The sequence below is a fragment of the Ambystoma mexicanum genome, chromosome 2q (genome assembly GCF_040938575.1).
Source record: "Ambystoma mexicanum isolate Mex_15411 chromosome 2q, UKY_AmexF1_1, whole genome shotgun sequence".
Taxonomy (NCBI): Eukaryota; Metazoa; Chordata; class Amphibia; order Caudata; family Ambystomatidae; genus Ambystoma; species Ambystoma mexicanum.
Genome location: NC_090924.1, coordinates 1,426,477,209 through 1,426,502,984, shown reverse-complemented (window position 1 = coordinate 1,426,502,984; position 25,776 = coordinate 1,426,477,209). Strand labels below are relative to the sequence as shown.

Below are 25,776 nucleotides of genomic sequence, written 5' to 3'. Positions count from 1 at the left end.
AGACCTTCCTCTTTGCTACTGCCTTCTCTCTTCCTCTCCCATGCTGATTTCCTGTCTGATACTGCACTGGTCACATGGCCACCCTCTGCTTTCGGGCACACCCGCGCTGCCTCCCGGCAACCCTTGTACTTGGGTCTGTAGCTGCAACCCTACAGTCCCCCTACTTGCTCTTTTGGACACCTGCTGGTCACACTTCTTGTTATTGTTTTGATAGCATGTGCAGCACTGCCCCCTCCCCTTTCCCCTGTCACTTTTCCCCTCCCACCTTCACTTGCGCGATCTCAATGTCACTGGCCTAGTAAGATCGTTATGTCTGTCTTCCCTCTGTTCCCCTCCCTTGTCTCGTCACGCCTTGAAACACTTGTGTATAGGCGCGTTAGAAATGCCATATCATATCATATCATGACAGAGGATGCTTACTGCACTGGATTGGTTTGGTGACATAACCAGATGAATTGAGCATGCTCTGTACCCTTGATTGAGTACAAGGTCAGATCACAAAGAGATATGCATATTGAATGCTGCGATCCAGTCTACTGGGCATGGCCATCTCAGGTCTGGATATGACACAGAGTCCTTAGAGAAGCTTAAAGGCTGCCAGCAGATCAGTGCTCCACGGACATTGAAGCCCCTGGCGATTAAGGGGCTCATTGCCCTATAGTGCTTTGCTCTGGCATGTGCGGATATCAGCATCTTCAGCCAGGAATGGAGATCCCACCTATATAACTACAGGCTGCTCATAGGGAGGCTCCAACAAAGATTCCTCGCCATTAGAACAGAGCAATGCCAGCTTGCCTTTAGAGGAGAGAGGTACTTTGAGCACTTGAACCCAATGCAGGTGAACGTACCCTGTCCTGCTCTGCACGGCAAACCTGAAACAGGTGAGCGCCACTCAACTCTTGCTGTGTATAGCAAGGGTTCATTAAGGGCCTCAGTTAGATAAATCCCTCATGTTTTGGAAGGAAAAATGACCTGGGCAGTACAAAGTCATGTGGCTTGCCACAGAGTCTATGCAGACATTAAGGCGTCCCTACAAACTATGTAAGGCCCAGCCCAGATTCATTTAAGGTTTTTATTGGTAAATTAACAAGGGGGGTCCTGGGAGTCCCTCTGCCAGACATTAGTCCTGGTTGCGAGAGACTTACTTTTTTTAGGGAGGAGCTGTGCCTCTCTAAGAATAGTGAGCAAGGGGTCCACGTCTGGATTCCCCTAGTAATTTAGGGTGAGACCCAAAGTTACTCAAATATGCAAATTAACAAGGGGGGTCCTGGGAGCATATTTAAAGTAACTTTGGGTCACACCCTAAGTTACTAGGGGAATCCAGACGTGGACCCCTTGCTCACTATTCTTAGAGAGGCACAGCTACACCCTACTGATGAGGTTCAACCAGACCGAAACATGTGGCTGGGGTTGCTGTTGGTACTCTTGTTCAGAGGAGAATTGCCTAGCATTTCGGTGCTGGACTGCCCCAGGGCAGGACAAAGACTGATATGTTTGGGATATTTCTTCTCTGTGAAAGATAGTGAGCTAAAGACTCTGGGTAAGGCTCTTGTAACCAGGACTCATGTCTGGCAGAGAGTCTCCCAGGACCCCCCTTGTTATCTGCATATTTGAAGTAACTTTGGGTCACACCCTAAGTTACTAGGGGAATCCAGACGTGGACCCCTTGCTCACTATTCTTAGAGAGGCACAGCTACACCCTACTGATGAGGTTCAACCAGATCGAAACATGTGTCTGGGGTTGGTGTTGGTACTCTTGTTCAGAGGAGAATTGCCTAGCATTTCGGTGCTGGACTGCCCCAGGGCAGGACAAAGACTGATATGTTTGGGATATTTCTTCTCTGTGAAAGATAGTGAGCTAAAGACTCTGGGTAAGGCTCTTGTAACCAGGACTCATGTCTGGCAGAGTCTCCCAGGACCCCCCTTGTTATCTGCAGGTTTTTATTGGTGAAAAATAGGTAAGTGTGAAGGGGCCTGAGATGGTGCTTAGCCAAAAGAAAGACAAGATGGGACAAAACACACACAGTGTATCGCTACTGGAAATAGCTGCTCCGTGAGTAGCAATTGTCAGATGTCTAGGGGGTGTCTCTTAGCCCGGGAAAAGCTGCAACCATGTTTGAAGGGCAGAGTCATTGCATTCCAGATAGACCACCACATATTGAGAAGGTTACATGGATATGCTATGATATAAGTAATTTATAACGCGCCTGTACACAAGTGTTTCTAGGCGCGACAAGACAAGGGAGGGAAGACAGAGGGAGGACAAGACAAACGATCTTACTAGGCCTTGCGTCATTGAGATCGTGCACGTGCGGGGGAATGAAGGGGGTAATTGCAAGGGAAAGGGGTGGGGAAAACAGTGCAGTAATGCGCTAAGTGCAGCCAGGGCAGCGCGTCACTGCGTAGTGCAAGTAGACCATGGGGCTGTAGGGTTACAGTTAAAACCCCTAAGTGCGTGGTAGGCCCGGAGGCAGTGCAAGGATGACTGATGAAGAAAGGGCCTGGAGTCAGTGAGACTCTGAGGGTAGCCCAGAAACCAGTCAGTACAGCAGACAGGTAGACCAGATTGGCCAGAAGGGGAGGGAGAGAGAAAGCAGAGGAGAAGAGGACAGTTTTGAGCTGCCTCTGGAAATTCAGGTGTTCCGGCTCAGATTTGTGAGGGGCAGGGAGGCCATTCCTTGAGGGCACCATACAGAAGATGCAGACCACCCCCCCCCATGCGAATATGAAGGGCGCCCTGGATGTTGACTATAGGAGTGTGGTACAGGTACTCAGCACACCTCTTCCCTCAATAGCCTCAGTCTGGAACACATGAAGAAACAGCCCGAGTGTTGGGAGTCTCATGGTTTTCTGTCGCCGCTCCATCTCAGTGAAATTCTCTCTCCACCCTCCCTTCCGGTATGCGTTAACTCTTAGGGTGCCTGGGGTACTGTGCGGGAAACCATCCCTATGGCCGTGACCAAGATCGACACCAGTGACAAAAACAAGGGGCTAGGGGCGCACTACTATAATACTTAAAGTTAAAAAGACTATTTTAGAAATGGAATCTAAAATGACAGGTGCTCCGAGCAAGTCCCTGGCTACAGAGACTGAATAAATGCACAACGAGTTCTTCACTAAAAGAAGAAATGGCGAGGCGCTCTAAAGCGACTCGCCCTAGAATAAATAGTTCTGAGACGTACACAAGTTATCAAATATGGTTATTGGGACAAACCAATAGTGATTAAATGAAATACATTATTTAACAATATTCCCCAAGAACAAGTGTTTTTGTACAAGTTAATGAACAAAATAAGGCAATTCGAACAGAATACACAATATACAACAAAGAGTTAATTCTGTGTGTTTTTCAAAGCTGACGCACTGTATTTTGCAGTAGAACTCCAGCCTGGGAGTTGATATATTCGTTGTGAATTGTCCCTTGCTGACTGTGCGCTTCAAGTCATACTCATCCCTTCTTTAACTCAATACTCTCTTCTCTGTTGTTGTAATTGATTTATTCTGTTCATTCAATTGTACCAAAAAACTTGATCTTGGTCATATTCTTAAATCATGTATTTTATTACATCACTATTGATTTGTCTCAATACACACATTTGATAACTTGTGTACACTACCGAACACCTTGGAATTATTATGGGGCGAGTCCCTTTTAGAGGGCCTCGCCATTTCTTCTTTTAGCGAAGAACAAACTCGTTGTGCTGGATCAATACCAGACCATGGCTAGGATTGGCCCAGGAGATAAGCCAATGACACCTGCTACTGGCTGTGAAAGATGGGGTCTTGAGATTCAGCAGGAAATGTCAACAATTGAAGGTGATATAGACCGCAGGCAATTAGTAGGACTCATGACATACACTGGCCTTTCCCTGATAATATTAAATCTGTGAGGGACGAGGTTTCTCTTCATCATTGATGCTTTTCATCTCCAAAAGGCCCCTTCGTGTCAGAAGATGGCGAGATCGATATCCATCTGAAAGTGGGAATCCTTCATAAACCACCCACCCACCACCCCGCGCCACCACCCAAAAGCCTTGGTGGCAAGTTTGTCACCAGTTCTAGGTTCCGAGCAAGGCATGTTTAGAAGTTTCGGGGGATCCATGGCCCAGATGCCTCCACAAGTTGGTGCTGAGTACAAGCAGAAAAGTCCACGTGGGGTGCAAGGTTTTTCCCTGACAGGATCCGCACTGACCGTGCCAGGACGCCACTGCGTACCGATATCCGTTCTCCACTGCCCGCAGCTCAGGCTCTTGACTTTTATTTTTCTACTAAAGTCGGTAGACCTCTCTTTATGTGGCTGTCCGGGCACAGAACCGGCCCCCCTACGCCCCCTACGCAAGTGGAATTTGCAAGACGGTACTTATAGGCCCTTGTGTCCAGTGCATCTCAAATCTTATTGTGTAAGCAGAATGGGTGTGTCCCTGTTTACTTTGTCTCAATCCATTGTAAGATCATTTAGTGACTTCTCCCCCAATCACGTGTTCCTAACCTATCCTAGTTTGTTGGGCGTTTTCATTGGTGATGGAATCTCATTTCATTGGCATCCTGTGCCTAAGAAACGTTCCTATTCTTCTCAACATGCATGCGCGCCAGATAGAAGACGCCACTACGCATCAGCATGCGCGCCAGAAAGAAGACGCCGGTACGCATCAACCAATGGCTGCATTCCATCATTGCTTTTCCAAGGGGGCAAAGAGTATAAACTAGGGACACTCAATGATCAATGAGCTTTGTTGCACCACACAGGGTAATGCCAGAATTGTGGTAAAAATGTGTCCAGCGGTTCCCACTGCAGAGTGGCAAGAGGGCGGAGCCAGGCACATGATGTCCACAACAAACACAACATGGTCAATACAGGTTAAAAAGGTGCATAGTAGATTTTGGGAACATTCCAGTCGAACCTACAGAAGGGAAGTACAACTTTTGGAATTTCGAAGTCGTCAACATATGGCAAACAAATTTAACAACATTGTTTGAACTTCTCGTTATCATGGCGATCTGATTTATGGAGTAAGAAACAACTAAAAACTGTCAATTGTGGCCCCTGTGTTCTGAAGTAAGATATTTGCATTACCCAACCACTCATAAAATATCAACATTTATTTCCCAGCGGTGTTTCCTTACCAGCAATCTTCCTGGTGGATGTGGTCCTTCTGGCCGGGAGATGAAGACACGTCGTGGATCCAACACCAAAACCTTGTAGCTTCACTATGGGCCCGCCCATGGGCAACTGGGGCCTCTCGAAGGTGCTATTGATTAGCCCCGACAAGAAGCAATAGAAGCTGACCGTGCCAACGATGATTGTGGCAGCGATGTCGTAACCAACGGGGAGAGCATCAATGGCATCCAACAGGAAGCTGATGATGATGAGTTCAAAGGTCAGGCAGTAAAGGAACCAGGCTATGCTCAGGAAGAGAGTGAAGAAGACTAGGAAACCATTCAGGAGCATGAAGCAAATGATGCCCAATGCCACACGGAGGCCCCTGGCGGGGCCACAGAGACCACCGTACCGCGTAGGACCCCAGAGAATCCACATGAAACCATGGAGAATGAAAATGCTGCTCTCAAGGGTCTTTCCACGGGAGAAGGCCACTAAGCCACAGACAATCTTCAGAACACCCCCAGCAACCACCAACCAGGGTAAGACAACAGTGCCACGTGGGTCTCTTGGGTCTACACCAGTGGTGATGGCAAAGGCAGCCAAAACACTGCATGCGTGACCCAGCACCTCACCATCCGCGTACTTAGAATATCCAGTGTGGAGAATGTGAGGGTCCTTTCCTTGTCTCAGCCTGAAGGGGCCGAGATGTGTTAGCAGGTTCTTAACTATCCCCTCCCCCATTGGAATCTTAGCATTTGCTTTCATGTTGTAAAGTTTAGCCAGTGCCATTAGAGCAGAAGCTACATAAATAGCCACACTCACCCCTTGTGAAGAGCTATGGAAGACACCATTGGGATAACATGCCACGGCAACACAATACGCAGCAAACAACAGCAGATATGCGACATCTGCCAGACTCTTCTCAGCCATGAAAAGCGCTAATACCAAAAACAGGATGGCAAAAACCACCAGGAATGGGATGGGAAAAATGGGTTCCTCTGACCGCCAGAACCGGTACAGCAGGGAGTAGCCCTCGGCAAACCTTAAAACGGAGCTGAAACCAAAGAAAGTGGCTGTGAGGTTATCAAAGGACCGGTAGGACAGGATGCAGACCCCAAGCTGAAAGAATGCAGACATCCCCAGCCAGGGCACCTGGCCCACAAAGAGGCTGGTGGTCAGTCCCACAGCTCTGCACCCAAAAACGCTGGCCGACACAATGTTCACAATCAGACCAATGACAACCACATCATTTCTCTTGGGGGCTATGGCTTGGCCTGACCACTTGGCTTTAGGGTTTGGCAGTTCTGCACCAGGGAGGGCAATTCTCTGCTTGCTGAAGAAGTAAAGGGCTCTGGCTGCTACCAGGTACAGGCTGACAATGGTGACAATCAGGTAGTTGCAGGCGACGGCAGAAGACCCAAGCGTGCTGTCTGAGTACATGGCCATCCCATGGATGCTGGAATACGAAATGGCGAAGGCCATCAACGCAACAGGAACACCATCCTGGAGGACACCTACAACCCCGATGATAAACATCCCCATGGTGAAGGCGGCCAGTCCCGGCATCATGGCGTTGCGCAGATCCTCGGCGCTTGTTAGGACCCCCTGGCCAACCATGATTTGGATCAGTCCAATGCCCCACCACAGCGCGGAGACTGACAGGCTGAAGGAGACCACCAGAGGTGTAGCATGGAGACTTTTCCTGAAACCTGTCTCATGAGAAACAAGCAGAAATGAATGTTAATGAACTGTCATTTATAACATAGTTCAAGATGTTACTGTAGGTCATCGTGCATTTTAATAAACCCCTCAACATTGCATCACTCAAGACATAAACGAGTAAGACAGCGCCATCCAATCACAAAGCCCTGGGATCTTTCAATGGAGGAGCGAGTGAAAGGTTCAGGGAGGGTTGTGAGGGAGAAAGAGAGCCCGAGATATAGAACAAGGCAAGGAGAATGAGAGAGAGAGAGACCAACAGTGGCATATGTATCCTGTGCTGCACGTGCAATGCCAGTCTTTACCACACCCCACTTGCATCACAGGAAAGAACCGTGCAGCAGGAGCGGGCGTGGCTGCTTACAAATGGAGGTAGGTAAGCAATGGGCATGTAGAGGGTATTTAGAGGGGTGGGGCAACAACGGGAGGGCATACAAGTACAAGGGGAGCAAGAAGACCAGAATGAGGTAGGTAGGCGGGCAAAGGGGCATGGATCCCCCATGCGCGGGAGATTGAAAGGGGCTGGAGGGTGAAGACCCCTTTCAGGAAACAGGTCGTTGTGGAACCGGGGAGCAAGGGAACTATGTATTTACTGCGCAGGATAGACCAGCTCAGTAAAGTAGAAACATGGAACCAACACAGGTTACACAGACAGAAGGAATGGGGGAGGGGAAGTCCACAGCTTAACCACCACACTTCATTTTCATGCTCTGGTTTTGTGGCCATCTGAATCCTGACTGTTATGGGCCACTCTAGTAGTGGCAATTGGTTTCTGAAGCTCTATGTTAGCTACAACGACAAGATACACCTCCCTGCCAAGTTTCCCAGTTCCATGTGTGACGCCTCGATCCAGTCCTGGTTTTGCTTCCAATTGCATGCTGGAACTTGTCGTTTTGTTTTTCCCCATTGCAAGGGTGGGCCTACCAGTCCCAGCATGCAGTGCGGGGAAAAAAGGACTGGATCAAAGATTCTGCATGGAGCAGGCAAACTTGGCAGATATGTAAGGTCCCAGCTCAGTCCCCGTCCCTCCCCAAAGGGAAAAGCATGAACGCGCCCTGGCCAGAGCTCCAGGATGGCCTGGGGTGCTGTCCAGTCTCTTGGGCGCCTGCCTCGCACGTGGATTGCCCATTCCTCTGCCCCGCGGCGGTAACGGGGTGCCCCAGCAAGGGCCCCATCCCTCAGTGTAGGGAAAAGCTCTAATGTGCCCTAGCCAGAGCACCAGGACGGCCTGGGGTACTTCCCACTCCCTTGGGCATCAGCCTCACACGTGGGTCGACCATCCCTCAGCCCTGCAGAAGTCCCGGTGTGCCCTGGCAGGGTACACATCCCCCAGTATAGGTAACAGCTCTAATGTGCCCCATCCAGAGCTACAGGATGGCCGGGTGTGCTTCCCCCACCCTTGGGTGCCTGTCTCACATGTGGGCCGACTGCCACCCCCCATGCCCAGCGGGGGTCCAGTGCCGCCCCAGCAGGATCTCCGTCCCTGCCTGGAGGGAAAATCTGTAATGTGCCCCAGCCAAAGCTCTAGGATGGCTGGGGTGCTGCCCCCACCCTTGGGCGCCTGCCTCGCATGTTGGCTGACCGCCACCCATCCATGCCCAGAGAGGGTCGAGAGCCGCCTCAGCGGGGTCCTCATCCCTCCCTGGAGGGAAAAGTTCTAACACATGCCTCACCAGAGCTCCAGGACGGACAGGGTTGCTGCCCCCTCTCTTGGGTACCTGCCATGCACATAAGTCAATCGTCCCCCTGCCCAGCGGTGATCCCAGGGCACCCTGGCAAGATCCCTGTCCCTCCTTGGCGGGAAAGCTCTAACATGGCCCAGCCAGAGCTCCAGGATAGCTGGGGGTGCGGCGCCCTCCCTTGGGTGCCTGCCTCACATGTGGGTGGGCCATTCCCCTGTCCAGCAGAAGTACCCACGCATCCTGGTGTCCTGCCATTCCTTTGCGAGGGCACTTGGGGCACTTCCAGCCTGAACCCATTGGAATGCATGGCACTACCAGATGGCCACGCTCTGAGGCCAGTCATCTTGTTGGCCACAGGAATGAAAGGAAGGACCAGATGGCCGTGCTGCTCTGGAAGTCAGAATGGGTGCCAATTTGAAATTTTTCTCCAGTTGGGTCTATAAGGAGTCTAAACACTTTTGCCCAGACCTACCCCTCTGTTGCCCAGGCTACAGAGATTACAAGAAAACTTAGTCACCTTCCCCCAGATTACTGTAGAAAGTGTGTATGGGTCCTGACTACGCTCCACTTGGTTCTCACTGCCCCATCTGGGCTCTGTGTCAAAACCCCCACCAGCCCCGCCAAGGGCTGTTCCCCACGAGGTGTCCCAACAGAACCGTCCTGCTGGCGGTGGGAGACCTTCATGAAGCCTCTGGAGCTCTTCCGAGAGGCCTACCTTTCCGGGCCAACCTCCTGCTTCTTGCCTCCCTGGGTGGGGGAAAGATGGGCTTGCCCTTCCGGCCCCGGACGATTGGAATGCATTGCACTACCAGTTGGCCATTATCCGAACCCTGCCATCTGGTAGTTGGCCATAGGAATGAATGGCAGGATCAGATGACGGCGTGCTCTGGAGTTCGGTATGGGCACCAGTTTGACATTTCTCTCCAGTTGGGTTTATATCGAGGCTGGACACTTTTGCCCAGACCTCCACCTCTGTCACCCAGGGTATGCAGATTACAAAAAGGCTTAGTCACCGTCCCCTGGATTACTGTACACTGTGTGTATTGGTCCTGTCTGCACTACCACTTGGTTCTTGCTGCCCCACCCGGCATCCGTGGAAAAACCACTGCACCCCCCCCAAGCAAGCCAAGGGCCGTAACCCAAGCAATGTCCCAGCAGAGTTTAGCCTGCTGGGGAAGCCCCGTCTGGCCCACGGCAGGAGGGAAATAAAAGTCTTTGGTACTCTACTGAGAGGCCAACTTTATTCCGGGCAGCAGGGTGCCTGGCTCACAAGAAAACCTTGGCTGATTTGCACACAGATGGCAGGGCGTGTGCTTCCCCTCAATCCATGGGATCGATTTGGTGCACTTGGTCAATCTAGGGTTGGACTGCTTGGCTGGCATCAGCTGTTTTTGCAAGTAATTAACTCCCACCCACCTTGGGACAGTGTGGACCCGAGGGTATGCCCGCTTTGGGAGGCCCCCCTTATGTGGGTGACTCTCCCCTCCAAGCAGAGTGAAGGCCGAGCAGCCTGGCAGCTCCCTAGTGGTCAGATCAGAGTGGATGGGGTCGGGTGGCCCCCAAGTGGCAGTGCTGACCTGTAAGCCATGCTGTTGCCCCTTGTCCACTAAGCACGTTTCTCCAGCAGTTCAGAATGACCGTTCTATGGGTTGACAACCCCCCTGTCACCACACCAGTGGTTGCACGTGGCAAAACCTTTCCTGCTTTAAGTTGTGCCTGGGCCCATCCTCTCCCTTTCCACCCCCCCCCCCCGCACTCCCACTGTGGCGGAGCAGGCTGGGCTGCCGCTACCCATGTGGTTGTCCTGACACCCACCCCGCAAGTGGTGGGGCATGCTCTGATGCTTATGGTGTACAGACCACAAAGGGTGTGAAGGCTGGCTGGAGACGGGTGTGCAGATCCCCCATTGCCACACTCCAGCAGTTGCGGCTACCTGGTTGATTCTGCCAGTAGCATTTGCTTGTCTCAAAGGTGAAGCCATGCACATGTAAGTACACATGGCTGGTGCAGTAAAACTGCAAATGGCTCAATAAATCAGGTATGGTTCCTTTGATTGCTCCATCTGTTACTTGCATATCTGTGGTAATTCTAGAGTTAATTTATGCCAACGAGCGCTGACCTCTCGGGATGCATGCATTTATCAGATCAATCCAGGCTCGCCCGGCTGCTTTGGTGACTCTAGATAACTTCTGCCGATTGCACATCTTCATGAGGGCAATGACACATTCACATGTCTGCCGTATCAACTTTTGAGGGTACTTTCTGTGGCTACAATGGTGTCCATGGGTAACAGGAAATCGGGGTTAGATTACAGAAAGGGAGCCTGAGAAATGGCTACAACATCCAAGTAAGACAGCAGGTGCATAAATTGCCCACTCGCGACTCTGGGAGATAGGGATGAAAAATAACAATACAGGACTCTTTTGAGGCCCTGTAATTGGAATGAGTACACTTTAAATCCATTAACGAGGATCAATTGGAGGGCAAGTCGGGTGCCAGCAGCCACAGTAACTCCAGCTGCAATAGCATATATTAAATTGTTGCAGTTAAATCGTTTGTAGTTCGATTTTGGGATCATTCTGGCGGTCCGTTACAAGGCGACCTACCACCTCTCCCAGCCCCTGATGCTTGGTGACCCCTTGATTCTCTTGACTGAGTGTCCTGGGGGTCCGAAGCATTTACTTTGAAAAAATTAGAGCGTTCAAAGCAGGCCAGTCTCCTGAATACATCAGCTACGAATGATGGAATAGGACTCTGGTTATATTTTGTTGGGTTTTGGAACTGGGTCCATGATTAAGAGGGACGTATTGTGCCACTAAAGTGAAATGCTTGAAACGCTCAAGATGAACCAAAGCAAAAGCATTTGCCAAGAACGTTTCATTATTCAAGAGCAACAATCATAGGTATGAAGATGATCAGATACTCTCGTAGTTCCGACCATAAACAATGCCGACTAGCAATCCGGAAGCGTTGTTCCCATGACCCGCCAAGCAGCTTCTGGGAAACCAAAGTCCTTGGCTTCCGGGGTGAGTATGGTTGCAAAGCTGAAAATGGAATTGACAGAATGGCACCAGTAGGAGTGGAGCCTGAAGCTTAATTGGACTCAATACAGGAAACCTCATCCAGCCCCGTTAAGGATTGACAGATTGATAGCTCTTTCTTGATTCTGTGGGTGGTGGTGCATGGCCGTTCTTAGTTGGTGGAGCGATTTGTCTAGTTAATTCCGATAATAAACAAGACTCCTCCATGCTAACTAGTTACACGACCCACAGTGGTCTGTGTTCAACTTCTCAGAGGGACAAGTGGCGTTAAGCCACACAAGATCAAGCAATGATGCCCTTAGATGCCCGGGGCTGCATAACCGCTACACTAAATGGATCAGCATCTCTGTACCATTCGCCGACAGGTGCAGGTAACCTGCTGAACCCGGTTCGTGATAGGGGATGTGGATGACAATTGATTTGCGTGTCGTCGGCATAGGAATAGTAGCGGAAGCCGTGGGAGGAAATGAGAGCCAACAGAGGCCTGCTATAGAGATTGTACAAAATAGGGGATAGAGCAGATCCCTGCAGAACACCACAGGAGAGTGGGACTGAACTAGAGAAAAAAGGAGGGAGAGAGACCGATTGAGAGCGATCAGCAAGAAAGGAGATGAACCAGTCAAGTACCTTACCAGACAGCCTGGAGGTGGACAGCCTGGAGATCAGGGTGGGATGGTTGGCAGTGTCGGATGCAGCCTACAGGTCTAAAAGAACAACTGCGCTGACGCCACCCTTATCCACCAGGTGGGCCAGGTCGTCTAGTACGGAGTTGAGGACTGATTCTGTTCCCATTCCCGGCCAGAAACCAGATTGATAAGGGTCAAAATAAGAAGAGTATTCAAGAAAAGAACACAACAAGGAAGAGACTAAGGCTTCCAACAGCTTCATAAGGAAGGGCATGTGGGGACCAGGCTGAATCCCTTCCCCTGAGGTGCCGAGGCGGAGCAGGCATGTGGGGATGTCTGGCAGGGTTGGCTTAACCCAGAGTAGCCCCCTCTCCGAGCCTGCCCCAAGCTGCCACACCGGTTGGGCGCTCTGTCTCTGACACCTGCCACACCAGTGGGTTCTGGTCGGCAGGAAAGTCCAGAGTGGTAGCAGACGGGAGCTTAGGGAAATCTGTCTTTTCTAGAAGCATGGCATGCCGGGTGTGCTCTGAGCCATGGCGCAGCCAGGCCTACTCTATGGGCAGGTGTCGAGGTCCAGCCACCCACCACCATGGGTGTGCGATGGCCAGGTTTGCTGGTGCTGTGGGTGAATCTCATTTGTCTGCCGCTACATTGAGCTTGGCCCTGTGTGGCAGGGCTGCAGTTTGAAGACTCTAGCCGTCCCACCAGACCTCCTGCTGCCTCCATCCTTCCATTCCATGCCTCGAAGGTGGAAGAGAGATTAGTGGCTGCTGTATGTCCGGGTGGGCCAGCAGCAGAGCAAACTGCCTCCATTGACATAGGAACCCTCTCTTGCTGCCGCAGATGGTGTGAGCATCCCGGGTTGAGCGCCTGGAACCCTTTTTTTGTGTTTAAACCATGATGGTCTCATCCGACTCCTACATGGGGAAGACAGACCAGGCACTGAGACTTCTCGCTGCACGGGTGGGACAGCTGGCACTGCCACCGCCCAGCCTCTCCTGCAACAGCAGGTCATGCCGACGTCTGAAAGTTGCCTGTGAATTTTGGCGGTGGATCATTCAGATCGCGCTTCGATAAAGAACACAGGTAGCTGCGAGAATTAGTGTGAATTGCAGAGCATATTGATCGTCGACACTTTGAACGCCCCTTTTGGGCCTGGGATCCACCCAGGACTATGCCTGTCTGAGGGTCGCTTGAATGTCAATCTCCATGGGGAATCTTTAGGGGCATGGATAGGGCCATTGCAGGGACACTCTTTCCCTTTGTCCCCCTAAGGTCAGAGCCCGATCAGCACCATCGCAGGATCCCTGGACCTGGCATGGAGGCTTTTTGCCGGGCTGTCCTGGACTCTCCGTTCCCACCTCTTTGAGCTGGGAGGGCCAGGCACCCGGCGTGGGGCAGCTGGCTGTGCCGGTTGTTGCTGTCTGTGTTGTCCCATGGCTGCTGGAGCGAGGAGGTCCTGAAGCACAGGCCTCGCAACCACGTCCGGCAGGCAACCTCTGCCCAGATGGGTTTAGCCGCATATTCGGGGCAGCGCACACTCACCCTCACCAGATGCGCAGGGCCAGGGCAAACCCCCACAGCCATGGGCCCGAGACTGGCCATCTGAGCTTCATCTCCCTGACTATGACCTCAGATCAGGCATGGTGACCCGCTGAATTTAAGCATATGAATAAGCAGAGGAAAAGAAGTAAACCAGGATTCCCTCGGTAATGGCGGGTGAAGAGGGAAGAGTCCAGCAACGAATCCCCACAAGATGGTGAACTATGCCTGGGCAGGGCGAAATGTAGGGGAAACTCTGGTGTAGGACCGTAGTGGTCGTGATATGCAAAGCGGTCCTCCAACCTGGGTATAGGGGCGAAAGACGAATCGAATCATCTAATAGCTGGTTCCCTCCAAAGCTTCCTTCAAGTTAGCTGGCACTGGGAGCCCCAATTTTTTTGCGGTAAAGCAAATTAGTGTTCTTGGGGTATTCTCAAACTTCAAATCGGTAAGAAGTCCGGCTTGCTGGCTTGGAGCTGGGCATTGGATGAGAGTGCCCAGTGGGGCCCTTTTGGTAACCAGAACTGGTGCTGCGGGATGAACCAAATGCTGTTAAGGGGACTAATGCCAACGCTAATCAGACTCCAGAAAAGGTGTTGGTTGATATAGACAGCAGGACGGTAGCCATGGAAGTCGGAATTCGCTAAGGAGTGTAACTACTCACCTGCTGAATCAATTAGCCCTGAAAATGGATGGCACTGGAGCGATGGGTCTACACCCGGCCGTCGCTGGCGCTGAGAGTTGGAGGCCTGCTGCGAAGCGCACGGAAGCCCGACACGAGGGCCCGGGTAGAGCCACCGCAGGCACAGATCTTTTGGTATGATATGATATGGCATTTATAATGCGCCCATACACAAGTGTTTCAAGGCGCGACAAGGCAAGGAAGGGGAAACAGAGGGAGGACAAAAACAACATCTTACTAGGCCTAGTGACATTGAGATCGTGCAAGTGCAGGGCAGAGTGGACGCGAGAAGTGCAAGGGGGGGAATGGGCAAGTGCCAGATACAGGATCACAAACAAGTAGTGCAGCCAACAGGTGGCAAGTGCGAGTGTTAAAAGTGCAGACAATAGGGGTCTATAAGTGCAGGTAAGGGGACTGCAGGGTTGCAGATATAGAACATAAGTGCAGGGAATGCCAGTGGACAGTGCGGGAGCGCAACTGGGTGGGCAGGGACCTGGGTCCGAATTCAGAGGGTATCCACGTGGCCAGTTCAGTATCAGACAACAGATCAGCAGGGGAGAGGAAGAGAGATGGCAGAAGCAAAGAGGAATGTGCTTCCGGAACTGGAGATGGTTCTGCTCAAGTTTCTGAGAGGCAGGGAGGCTGTTCCAGAGCGAGGCACCAGCTGAAAAAAGAGATCTGCTCCCAACTCGTTGCTTTGAGAAGTGACTGACCCTCAAGGAGTTGAGGGTGGAGGAGCACAGAACTTGAGTTGAAAGATATTTCTGAAGAGACAGTTGGAGGTATTGCGGACCCAGGCCCTAGAAGGCCTTGTGGAAGGTCCAGAGGGTCTTGAACTTGATCCTTGCTGCCACTGGGAGCCAATGTAGAGATTTCAGGGCTGGAGAGATACGATCCCAGGGCTTGAGGCCAAGGACAATTCTCGCAGTCCTGTTCTGGAGGAGTTGTAGAAGACAGAGTGTAGAGGCAGGAAGATATAGAAAGAGGATGTTGCAGTAGTTCAGCCTAGAGAGAACCAGAGCTCTGGAGAGAGGGAACTTCTAGGGAAGGTGAAGAAAAGAAGAATACCTCTGAGGAGGTGCAGCTGGTAGTTTGACTTCTTAGAGACGTCAGAGATGTGAGGAGAGAAGGAGAGTGTGGAGTCAAAGATGACACTGAGGTTCTTAGTCTGACAGGTGGGAGCAGGAAGAGGGCCCTGAGTGGGTGGCCAGAGAAGGGCAGTAAAGGAAGGTGCAGGTGTGCCAATGAGGAGGATCTCCATCTTACTGGCATTAAGGCAGATATCATTAGTAGCACACCACTCCTGGATTGCAGACAGACAATACAGAATGAGAGAGAGAGAGAGACGAGGCGGCTGAGGGGAGCCTGAAAATGAGCTGTGTCATCCGCAAAGCAATGAAAGTTGAAGAAGAGAGCAGCAATGTGGTGGGTGAGAGGTGCCAGGTATTGGTTGAACAGCCAGGGAGAAAGATTAGAACCCTGGGGAACATCACAGGTAGAGAGTGACACAGAGGAGAAGAAGGGCCCAAGTTGGAACTGGGAGGGTCGGTCAGAGAGGAAAGAAGTCAGCCAGGCCAGGGCCTGATCAGTGATAACTATCACTGAGCCAGTTGAGTAGGATGGCATGGGTGACCATGTCAAAAGCAGAGGAGAGATCGAGTAAGATGAGGACAGAAAGGTGATTGGCATTGAGGTTAGAGAGCAGATCTTCACAGATGTTCAGGAGAGCAGTTTCCATTCTTCTGGGTGCTCTTAAGCCAAACTGATGGTCGTGCCGACAACCAACATATTCAGTGTGGAGATTATGCTAGGAGATGGCCAGCTTTTCCAAGAGTTTGCCCAGAAAAGGAGTAATGGAGATCGGGCGATAGTTAGCCGGACAGGAGGGGTCGGCTGAGGATTTCTTAAGAAGAGGGTGCACAAGAGAGTGCTTCAGGGGAGAAGGGAAGGTTCCAGTGGCGAAAGAGTGATTGTAAAAGTCAGCCAATGCCGGAGCGAGGGTGTCAATATGGTCCTTGATGGTTTTGGATGAACAGGGAAGAACCTGTTTTGACGAGACTTTCATAGATCAGACTTTTCTAGAAATCTCATCTGGGGTGAAAAGAGGTGAGGCAGAGAAGGAAGGAGGAGAGGTGGCCACAGGGAGGCCAGAGGTATGGGAGAAAGTAGAGGGAAAAGGAGGAGAGGACGAAACGGTGGACAAGATGTCCTGGGTTTTAGAGATGAAATTTGGGCCCAACGCCGTGCAGAGGGCCTGGCAGGGGACAGGAGAGGTAGAGACTGCAGCAGGATTGGCCAGCTCCTTACAGATTTTGTCAGAGGCGAGTTTGTCAGAGCATGTACAAGATGCCAGCCATTTCCTCTCAGCCACCCTACACTTGCATTTAAGGGTGACGAGGTCTGAGTCATACCAAGAATTGCACTTTGCTTTGGGCTTCAAGCGGATCCTTATGACAGGGACAAGTACATCATGAGTGTCAGAGATAGAACAGTGGAGGTTGGAAAGGGCTGTGTCAGGATGTGAGTCAGCCAGAGGTGCAGGAGGAGGAGAGAAAGTGGCCGCGAAAGCTTCAACTGACACATGCTTCATGGGAAGATGACCGAGAAGGTGGGTGGCAGTGTGGTGGTAGGCTTGGCCTGAGGGGTAGACAGAGAGAGGTGAGAGGAGAGGACAACATGGTCACTCCAGGAGAGAGGTGTGGTGAGAGAGTTAGAAAGGGGTGGTCTATGGAGATCAGAACATCCTCAGTGTGCCCTACAGAGTGAATTGGGCCCGAGGGAAGAACAGAGAGAGAAAGAGAGTTGCAGAGGTAGCAAAAAGGTCCAAAGGAGGGACAGGAAGCATCCAGGTAGATGTTGAGGTCTCCAAGGAGGAGGAGTTGAGTGGTCATGGCCAGAAGGGCGGAGGAGAGGTCTGCCCACTCGGAGAGGAAGGAATTTACTGGACCAGGTGGCTGGTAGGTGGTGGCCACAGTGAGAGAGCGGCCAGGAGAGAGAGAGAACCTGCAGACCAGTCATTCAAAGTAGTAGCAGGCCTGCATAGGAATGATGGAGGCAGGAATCTACTCGGGGAAGATCAAGGCTACACCCCCACCAGAACGGTTAGATCTGGGTACAAAGAAGGTCTTGTAGCCATCAGGGAGGAGAGTGTCAAAGCTTGTGACAGAGCTGGCCGTGAACCATGTCTCGGTGAGACCAAGCACATTAAGGTCAAGTTCTTCCAGGAGGCAGCAGATGTCAGAGGAATGTTTGACAGCTGAGTGAGAGTTGAGAGTGGCAACGTGGAGAAGGTTGCCACCACTGAAAGATTTCCAGGGAGGGGTACATGTCAGAGGTACTCCCTGCTGAAGTGTAGAAGGAGCCTGAGGGAGGGCAGAAGATGAAGGAGGAGAGGGCGAGGTAGCCAAGGAGGTGGACGCGGGCACCAGAGAGGAGGCAGTGGAAGGAGGCAAAGGAGCTGGAGAAGGGAGAAAAGGGACAGCAGGAGAGGAAAGGAAGTTGATGAGGTGCAGGAAGCGTCTATCAAAGAGGAGGAGGTTGGCCTGAGAGCCTTGGACCAAGACAGTGCCATTTAGGGAAACATTAATGATGATCTTAGAGGAATGGAGGTGGCAGGAGGGCCTACCACCGGGTGCCACCATTAATGGGAGAGGAAGAAAAAGGGGAGAGCACAGAGATCATATGTGGAGTCCATAGGTCTGGTAAAGGAACGACAAAGAGGATGTCAGTGAGGGATGTTTGGAGGAAGCACTGGTATAGATATCAGCGATCGGGAGGCCTGGGTTGGAGACCAGGATATCTTGGTGGTATTCACACATATTCAAATGAGAACTTTGAATGCCGAAGTGGAGAAGGGCTCTGTGTGAGCTGAAATGGGTCAATCAGTACTGAGAGATGAGTGAGTGCTGTTCAGAAGGGACAGTAGATTGCGTCAGTTGCCTTCAGCCAGTTGAAAGGGAGTGGGTGCAGATCCCAAACCCCGAGTGGCAGAGATGGGTGCTCTTGTGGCGTCCAGTGAAGTAATGCAAATGATGACAGAGAAGCCAGCGGGAGCCCCAGGGAAAGTTCTCTTTCTTTGTGAAGGGCTCAGTACCCTGGAATAGGTTCACTCTAAGAGAGGGGACCAAGCTTTGGAAAGCATTGCGATTCCAGCAGCATTCAGTGAGCTCTTGCTGGTCCATCGGCCCTTGAAAATCCAGGGCCGATGGTGGGAATCTCAGACCAGGCTGTACCCATATCTGTAGCAGGTCTCCAAGGTGAACAGCCTCTGGCATGTTGGAACAATGTAGGTAAGGGAAATCGGCAAGTCAGCTCTGTAACTTCGGGATAAGGTTTGACTCTAAGGGCTAGGTCGGCAGGGTTGGTCGTGTGACACGGCTGGATGAGACATCTCAACCCCGGGGAGGGGGGTGGCATTGACTCTGGTCATGAGCTGGACCCTTTCTGTGGATCGCCATAGTTGTGGTGGTTGCCTCTCTCCGATCCCCTCTCAGGGTTTGGGCCAGTGTTCTGACTCAGCCGACACCTAGCAGCTGACTTAGAACTGGTGTTGACCAGGTGACTCCGACTGTTTAAATAAAACAAAGCATCATGACGGCCCACAGCAAGTATTGACGCAATGTGATTTCTGCCCAGTGCTCTGAATGTCAAAGTGAGAAAATTCAATGTAGCGCGGGCAAACAGCAGGAGTAACTATGGCTCTCTTAACCTTTCTCAGTCATAGTGACCCATAGGTGCGCATTGTCCCGCTGGTAACTATCCCTGATGGATGAGTCCTTTATAGGAGTAGTCTGTAAGGGGATAGGCTAAAAGGGTAAATTATCTCCATCTATGCTGACTATGGTCTGGTAACTAAATGTGCCATGAGAAATGGTGAATTGAAACACAATCATTTCCAGATGAGGTGTTTCCTGGTTCAGCAAAACATTGTTAGAAATCTGGGGTTATTTCCTTTCAGAAAACCAAACCCTGCACTCGTTTTGACAGCCCAACAACAAGCTGTGAAAGGATGCAGATGAACATTGTGAATCGCTTGCAAGACACGCTTAACCACACAGTCTAATTGGGGATCTGCAAGGCGTCGCAATTTCCACATAGAGACAAGAAGCGGGTCAATGGAGTTCCTGATGAAGGATGACTACCGAAAGATGGACGCTAGCAATAGAAAGAAGACTTTCAAGATTCTTGAATCAGATTGAGCACTTCAGGGATGCCTGCCGGAGGTAGGATATGTGATGTGCTCCGGAGTCTGGATATAATGTTGGTCATAGCCATAGAGGGATAACTGTACCCGTGAACCTTGCTCTCTTGAAACTGACTCCTAAATAGATACAGTTGAGGGATCCAGAATCAGACTCTGAACTGTCATTTTTGGGTGGTTGTGTTGGACCGTTTACTCCAACTGGGTGCGTGCCCTCCAAAATTATAGACATTAGAGGATAATTGTATATGTGAATGTCAGTAATGTTAGAGATATAGGCCCTCATTACGAGGTTGTAGGTAAGCCGCTGGTACTACCGGCGACTTACCGGCAACCTCGACTTACTGTTTCCGCCACCCGATATTCCGGTATTACCAGGGTATTTTGGGTGGCGGTGGAACAGTAAGTTCCTATTCCCATGAATTCCCATAGGACTCCATTTGATGGGATCATCTGAAGCACAGGCACCGCTGTTATGCTGCCAGTGCTTCAGTAAATTATCTGCCGGTAAGGGTCTGAAATACCGGCAGGTCAGGCCTGCCGGTGGTTCACAGCCCCTACCTACAGACACAGAGTGAGCCGACACAGAAAAGGTGCTGGTAACACTGTTACCAGCACCTTAATTCCAGACAGGCTCACTTGTAATGACCCCATAGTGTTAGTTAATAGTATTGTTAGGAGGTGTCTCAAGTGATTTCCTGTTACATCTGTGTTCATGTATTGTATGCACTACACCAGATATGCCTATAGCATGCTTTGGAGTATGTATATGATTCTGCTCTCAGCTTGTAAAAAGACAATACAATGTCAGGTTACGGGAAGCTCATTAACCCGGTTCCCAGCAGCGAAGTGGGACAAGGGCCGACCCTCCCTCCCGAGTTTACCTCTTCCATGCGTGACACCTCGAGCTAGTCCTGGTTGTTGCTTCCAAATGCATGCTGGAGTTTTGTTTTTCCCATTGCAAGGGTGGGCCTACAACATGCAGTGTTGAAAGAAACAGGTCTGGCTCACAGATTCTGCATGGAACAGGGAAACTTGGCAGCCATGGATGCACACGTGTCGTGTACAACTCTCAAAAGGACCCAGGGTGCATCTGACCACCACAAATTACATCAACAAGTCATGCATAACAGCATCGCTTGGTTTCTACTCTACCGGGCAGCTAGGAGGGGACCAAGTACCTGGGATGCTTTCTCCTTTTACCAAGGGGGGGTCGGAGGTGCTTGATAGGATTCAAGAGAACAGATACAATGCTTGGCCACCAATAAGGTATGACCTATTATGTGCATTGTAGCCAAAATACTCTAGGGGTCATGTGTATGCCGTGCACACCACAAAATAAAGGTCTGCTTGCCACTCAGCAGAAGAACAGATTAGTCAACAATAGTTAGAGAGAGTACCAGCCCCGCAGTCAGTAATGTGGATCATAATAAGACTTTTAAGTCAAGTACCATAAAGCCATAAAGGAAATAGTGTGCCAGAGAATAGTCAACAGCTCTGAAAGCAGAGGGTGAAATAGGGCCAGTACAAATCAGGCCATCAGACTTCCTGGTCAGCCTCATGGGGAAGAAGTGGGCCAGGCATAGCTACTGAAACAACCAGGCTTCAGCACTTTATTGAACTAGCACAGGAAGGGTGGGCAAAGGAAACAAGGAACCCCATGCGCTATCACAAAGTATAAGTAAAACAATGGAGGTGCTACTATAAGCTTGAGCTTGGGAGGATAGCTCAGGGGCAACGTGCGCGCCTTGGAAGCAAGACAACATGGAGCAACACAGGTTCGATCCTTGAAAAACCTCTGGGTATTAAGTGCGTTATAAATTACCTATAATATCATACTTGCTGCGGGTGTTCCATTGTGGGTTGGTGGGACTGTTGCCCTGTCAGCCTCCTAAGAATACTTACACACATTGTCTCCCACACACTGTGCAGAGTGCCAATCATATTATGAACCAATTCTTAATGAAGTGCTAAACATCCCATAATATGTAATACTGCAATATTACTGTTAGCAAAATTCACCAGCCTACACGTGTTTCGAACCGCGGGGTCTTTTTCTAGGCCAAAAAGTGATAATACATTCTTAAGAAACAATACGACTAGCACCCGAATTGTGAACCCAAGATAAAAGAAGCAGAATTAGAATTCCAGGTGTGCAAAAATCAGTTTGCACATTCATCATTCTGCACCTCATCCAAATCAGGGACGTAATTTGGGGGTCGCCATGGGTCGCAAGTGCGGCCTCTGAGGTCTCCCTTCCGACCTCTGTGGTCTCACTTGAGACCTCTAAAAATATATATTTTTTTAAATATATAGATATATATTCTTTTTTTTTGCAATGCAAGCTCCTGGTCTGTGGCCAGCACCATGTGGCTTTAATTCTGGAGTGGCTAGTTTTCTTGTCGGGTCCCTTAAAAAAAGAAGAAAAATAAGAACATGGGGGCCACAAGTCTAACACTTTCACCACTGAACCTAAATAAGAAAGAAAAGGAATGCCAAAAAATGTGTCTTTCTGGAATTCTATACAATAATTGCTAGACTCATTAAAGGTTTATTTCAGGCACACTTCAGGGGGTGAGTCGCTGATTTAGTCTGTTCTCAAACGCCTCATCTCAGCCTTTCATCCTTCTGAGGTTGATAAATGGGTACCAACACAGGTTGGGTGATATTGGGTGTACATTTCTTCTATGTAAAGCGCTTAAGCTTAAGTGCTATATAATAACACATCATTATCATTTGATCATGGACGTCTGGTTGCAATCACAGTAATTTGGTAATATGGGCCTATACACACTGATTTTAACGATACATATGGCGATCCATTCAGGTCTGAAATGTACATCACATTATAGTGATATCGTAACCATATTTTTTGTAGTATACAATGCTATGTGGTGCCACTTCCTGTTTTGTTAACGGGTGAAAGGTCGGGTTCCATCGCTTCCCACGATATCACTTTGGGGTGGGGTCAAATGACATCACTTCCTGTGATGTCATCAGGGGTCAAGGGTCATGTGATATCACTTCTGCTACCCCTGGCATTTTGGTGAAATTACGTCCCTGATCCAAACGTGAATGTTAAATAAAGTTCACTAAAGAGAGAATGCCAAGGGAAAAGAGGGGGGTGGAGGTAGCCACATCCATGTTTCATTCAAAAGAAAGCTAAGTGGAGAACATATAGTAACTTGCTGTGAATTCCCTTAATGATGCAGAGTTGCGGTTATATGGGGCTTAACACTAGTCCCAATTGTATTTGGTGTGCAGTATTAGGTATGTTAAAGACCCAAGTGCCAAGACCCAAGTGATAACGTGTGTACCCAAAGCTAGGAAGAAGTTGGTTAGCTTCAAGTGGGCTTTACAAGAACAGGAGGTAGTCAATGTCCCACAGTATAGAAATCTGGGCCTACCTTTTACGAGATGGCAAAATGAACAGATATATTTGGCTTTCTTAAATGGCAAAGTTTGTTCGCTAACATCTCAAGCCAACATATTGTTGCATAGATATGGGAAATTCACGATAAATCATGTTCTAGGTTTTTACCAACAAAAAACAGTTCCTATTATTAGTTATGGCGCTGAAACTAGAATTCCCAAAGAGAGAGCCTTTTGGGATCATTTTGAATCCAGCTTTTGGAAATCTGTCCTAAAGCTACCTAAATGTACGCCTTTACCGTTGATCAGTGTGAATTGGGAACTGTGTCCTTGCATAACCAAGGGTTTATAGTCATAATATCGAAAAAATAATGTCGAATTACAAAAATGTCGAAAAAAAATGTTGAATTCAAAAATGTCGTAAACACATACATATAATAGAAAAAGTCATTATTTCGAAAATAAAATGTCGAAAAAAAAATCGAAAAACCAATGTTAAAATAACTATGTATAATGTCACACATACTAACGTTTTTTATTGGGGGGGGTCCCCCACCCAAACCCCCCATCCCAAAACCCGACCCCAACCCTCCACTCCTCCCCATCCCCCCCAACACCCCCCATGGATATACCTTTAATTTTTTTAAAAAAAGTATTTAATAAAACATTAATTAAATAATTAATTATTAAAAAAAAACATCCCAAACCCTTACCCCAACCCCCCCCCCTCCCCATCCCCCCACCCACCATGGATATACCTTTAACCATTTAAAAAAATTATGTTTTATAAACTATAATTAATTAATTATTTATTTAAACATTAATTCGAAAAAAAATCGAAAAATATTCGACATTTTTGTAATTCGACATTTTTATTTTCGACTAAATGTTTTCGACATTTTGACTTTCGACATTATTGTATTCGACATTATGACTGGATACCATAACCAAGTTATCTGGAAGTTCTTTCTGTTATATAGGAAATGTATAATAGGTGCTAATGTACCAAATGTGCTGGGTATTCTTGCTAATCATTTACTCGACCCTTCTATTGTGTTTGCGAAAAAATTGATCAATTATGTATTGGATGCCTTATCTAGTGCTGACATTTCCCTGAATCGTCTTCTACTGAATCCATCTAAAGCCAGACAAAAACTTTACCAGTCTGACTGGATTTAGACCCGCTGGCAATGTTTAGGGTATGTGGACAGTGACTCCTTTGTGCGACCACATAAAAAAATACACACTATGGAACCATACTTACTAAAGTGTCCCTCCAGTCACATTAGATCTCAATTGCAACGGATTCGATTGAATCTGTGTGCCACCAGACAGATTTTAGGTAGAAGAGGCAGCATTCTTAAAGACGATATATACTGTCGATATTGTAAAGACGTTGATCAGATTGAAACAATATGGCATCTGCTTGTTGACTGTCAAGCCCTGAGGGTAATTCGTAAACAATTGTTTAAAACATTTAGGCCTTCTGTAGTTCCTCGATCTAGTGATGAAATTTGGGGCTATCTTGTGTCTAATGCTAAATCATCTATTCAAATTGCGCTTGTTCAATTTGTTAATGCAGTTATTCCTCCGTGTATACTGTGAGCTATTTATTAATTCATTATGTAATTGTCTTTGGTGGTGTAATATGAAATGTATCGATTAACTTTTTTAAAAATCTTTTATATGATGTGTGTAGAGTTGATAGAGTTGTGTATAATCGTTATTGTGAATAATTTTGTAAGTTCGATAAATTTTGTAAGGTTGATTTCTTTCAGCCAATCAAAATAAATAATAAAAAAAAAAATGAGGTATGTTAAAGAGACATTATTATAATGTGGTCCGGAATCATGTCACTTCACACACTAAGTTTAAGGGGCCGATTCATGGAACAAACGTGCGCCGAAAATCTTCGTGCAAGCAGGCGCAAGCGGAAAAAAACAGGTGCAGGCGCACGCGTGCGTTTCATGGAAGTCCCTGCGCGTGTACACCTCGGGATGTGCGCCAAACCCGTGCATGGCGCACAAGTCACTGCAACATCCCGAAAGGCGTGAGCGACGCGCACAGTGAAAGCGCACAACCTCGGCGCATACACCAGAAAGTGGGCGGGACACGGGGCGTAACGCGCGGAATGGGGACCAACGCACGAAAATAAGGGCGTAACTGGGGATGTACTGCAGGGAAGCAGACGGAACGCCCACACGCACTCGAACCACACGTATTCATGGAATCGAATAGGGCAAAGCCACGCACAGCCAAAGACACGCACAAGCTGAAACACGTCCGCCACACGAAGGCAGGCTGTAGAGTGCCAGCGCATCACAAAAGTGGCAACATACAGCAATTGGGCCTGTGCGAGCGGGGTAGTGTATTTCGGGGGCACGCGGGAAGTTACACACGCGATTGAGCGGGGTACGTGTATTTCGGGGGTGCATGGGAAGTTACACACGCGATTGAGAGGGGTACGTGTATTTCGGGGGCGCGCGTGAAGTTACACACGCGATTGAGCGGGGACTTGTATTTCGGGGGCGCGCGGTAAGTTACACACGCGATTGAGCGGGGTACGTGTATTTTGGGGGTGCGCGGGAAGTCACACAGGCGATTGAGCGGGGTACGTGTATTTCGGGGGCGCGCGGGTGTTACACACGCGATTGAGCGGGGTAAGTCTATTTCGGGGGTGCGCGGGAAGTTACACACGCGATTGAGCGGGGTACGTGTATTCCAGGGGTGCGCCGGGAGCAGCACATGTGAATTGCACGTGTGGGAGCTCCCAGGTGTTCCCTCTACACCCTCCGCGGCCCCTGCAGGTGG

General features: G+C 49.4%; 1 protein-coding gene and 1 pseudogene across 1 annotated transcript in view; one reads left to right on the top strand and one right to left on the bottom strand.

Annotated features, from left to right (window-relative positions):
- Window positions 1-25,776, bottom strand: part of LOC138568863 (uncharacterized) — a 111,766-nt gene that overhangs the window by 16,269 nt on the left and 69,721 nt on the right. The window contains exon 3 of the mRNA XM_069646644.1: window positions 5,125-6,810. Within this exon, the coding sequence (XP_069502745.1) occupies window positions 5,125-6,810 (1,686 nt within the window). The remainder of the gene's footprint in view (window positions 1-5,124; window positions 6,811-25,776) is intronic.
- LOC138570822 (5.8S ribosomal RNA) lies at window positions 13,208-13,361 on the top strand (annotated as a pseudogene).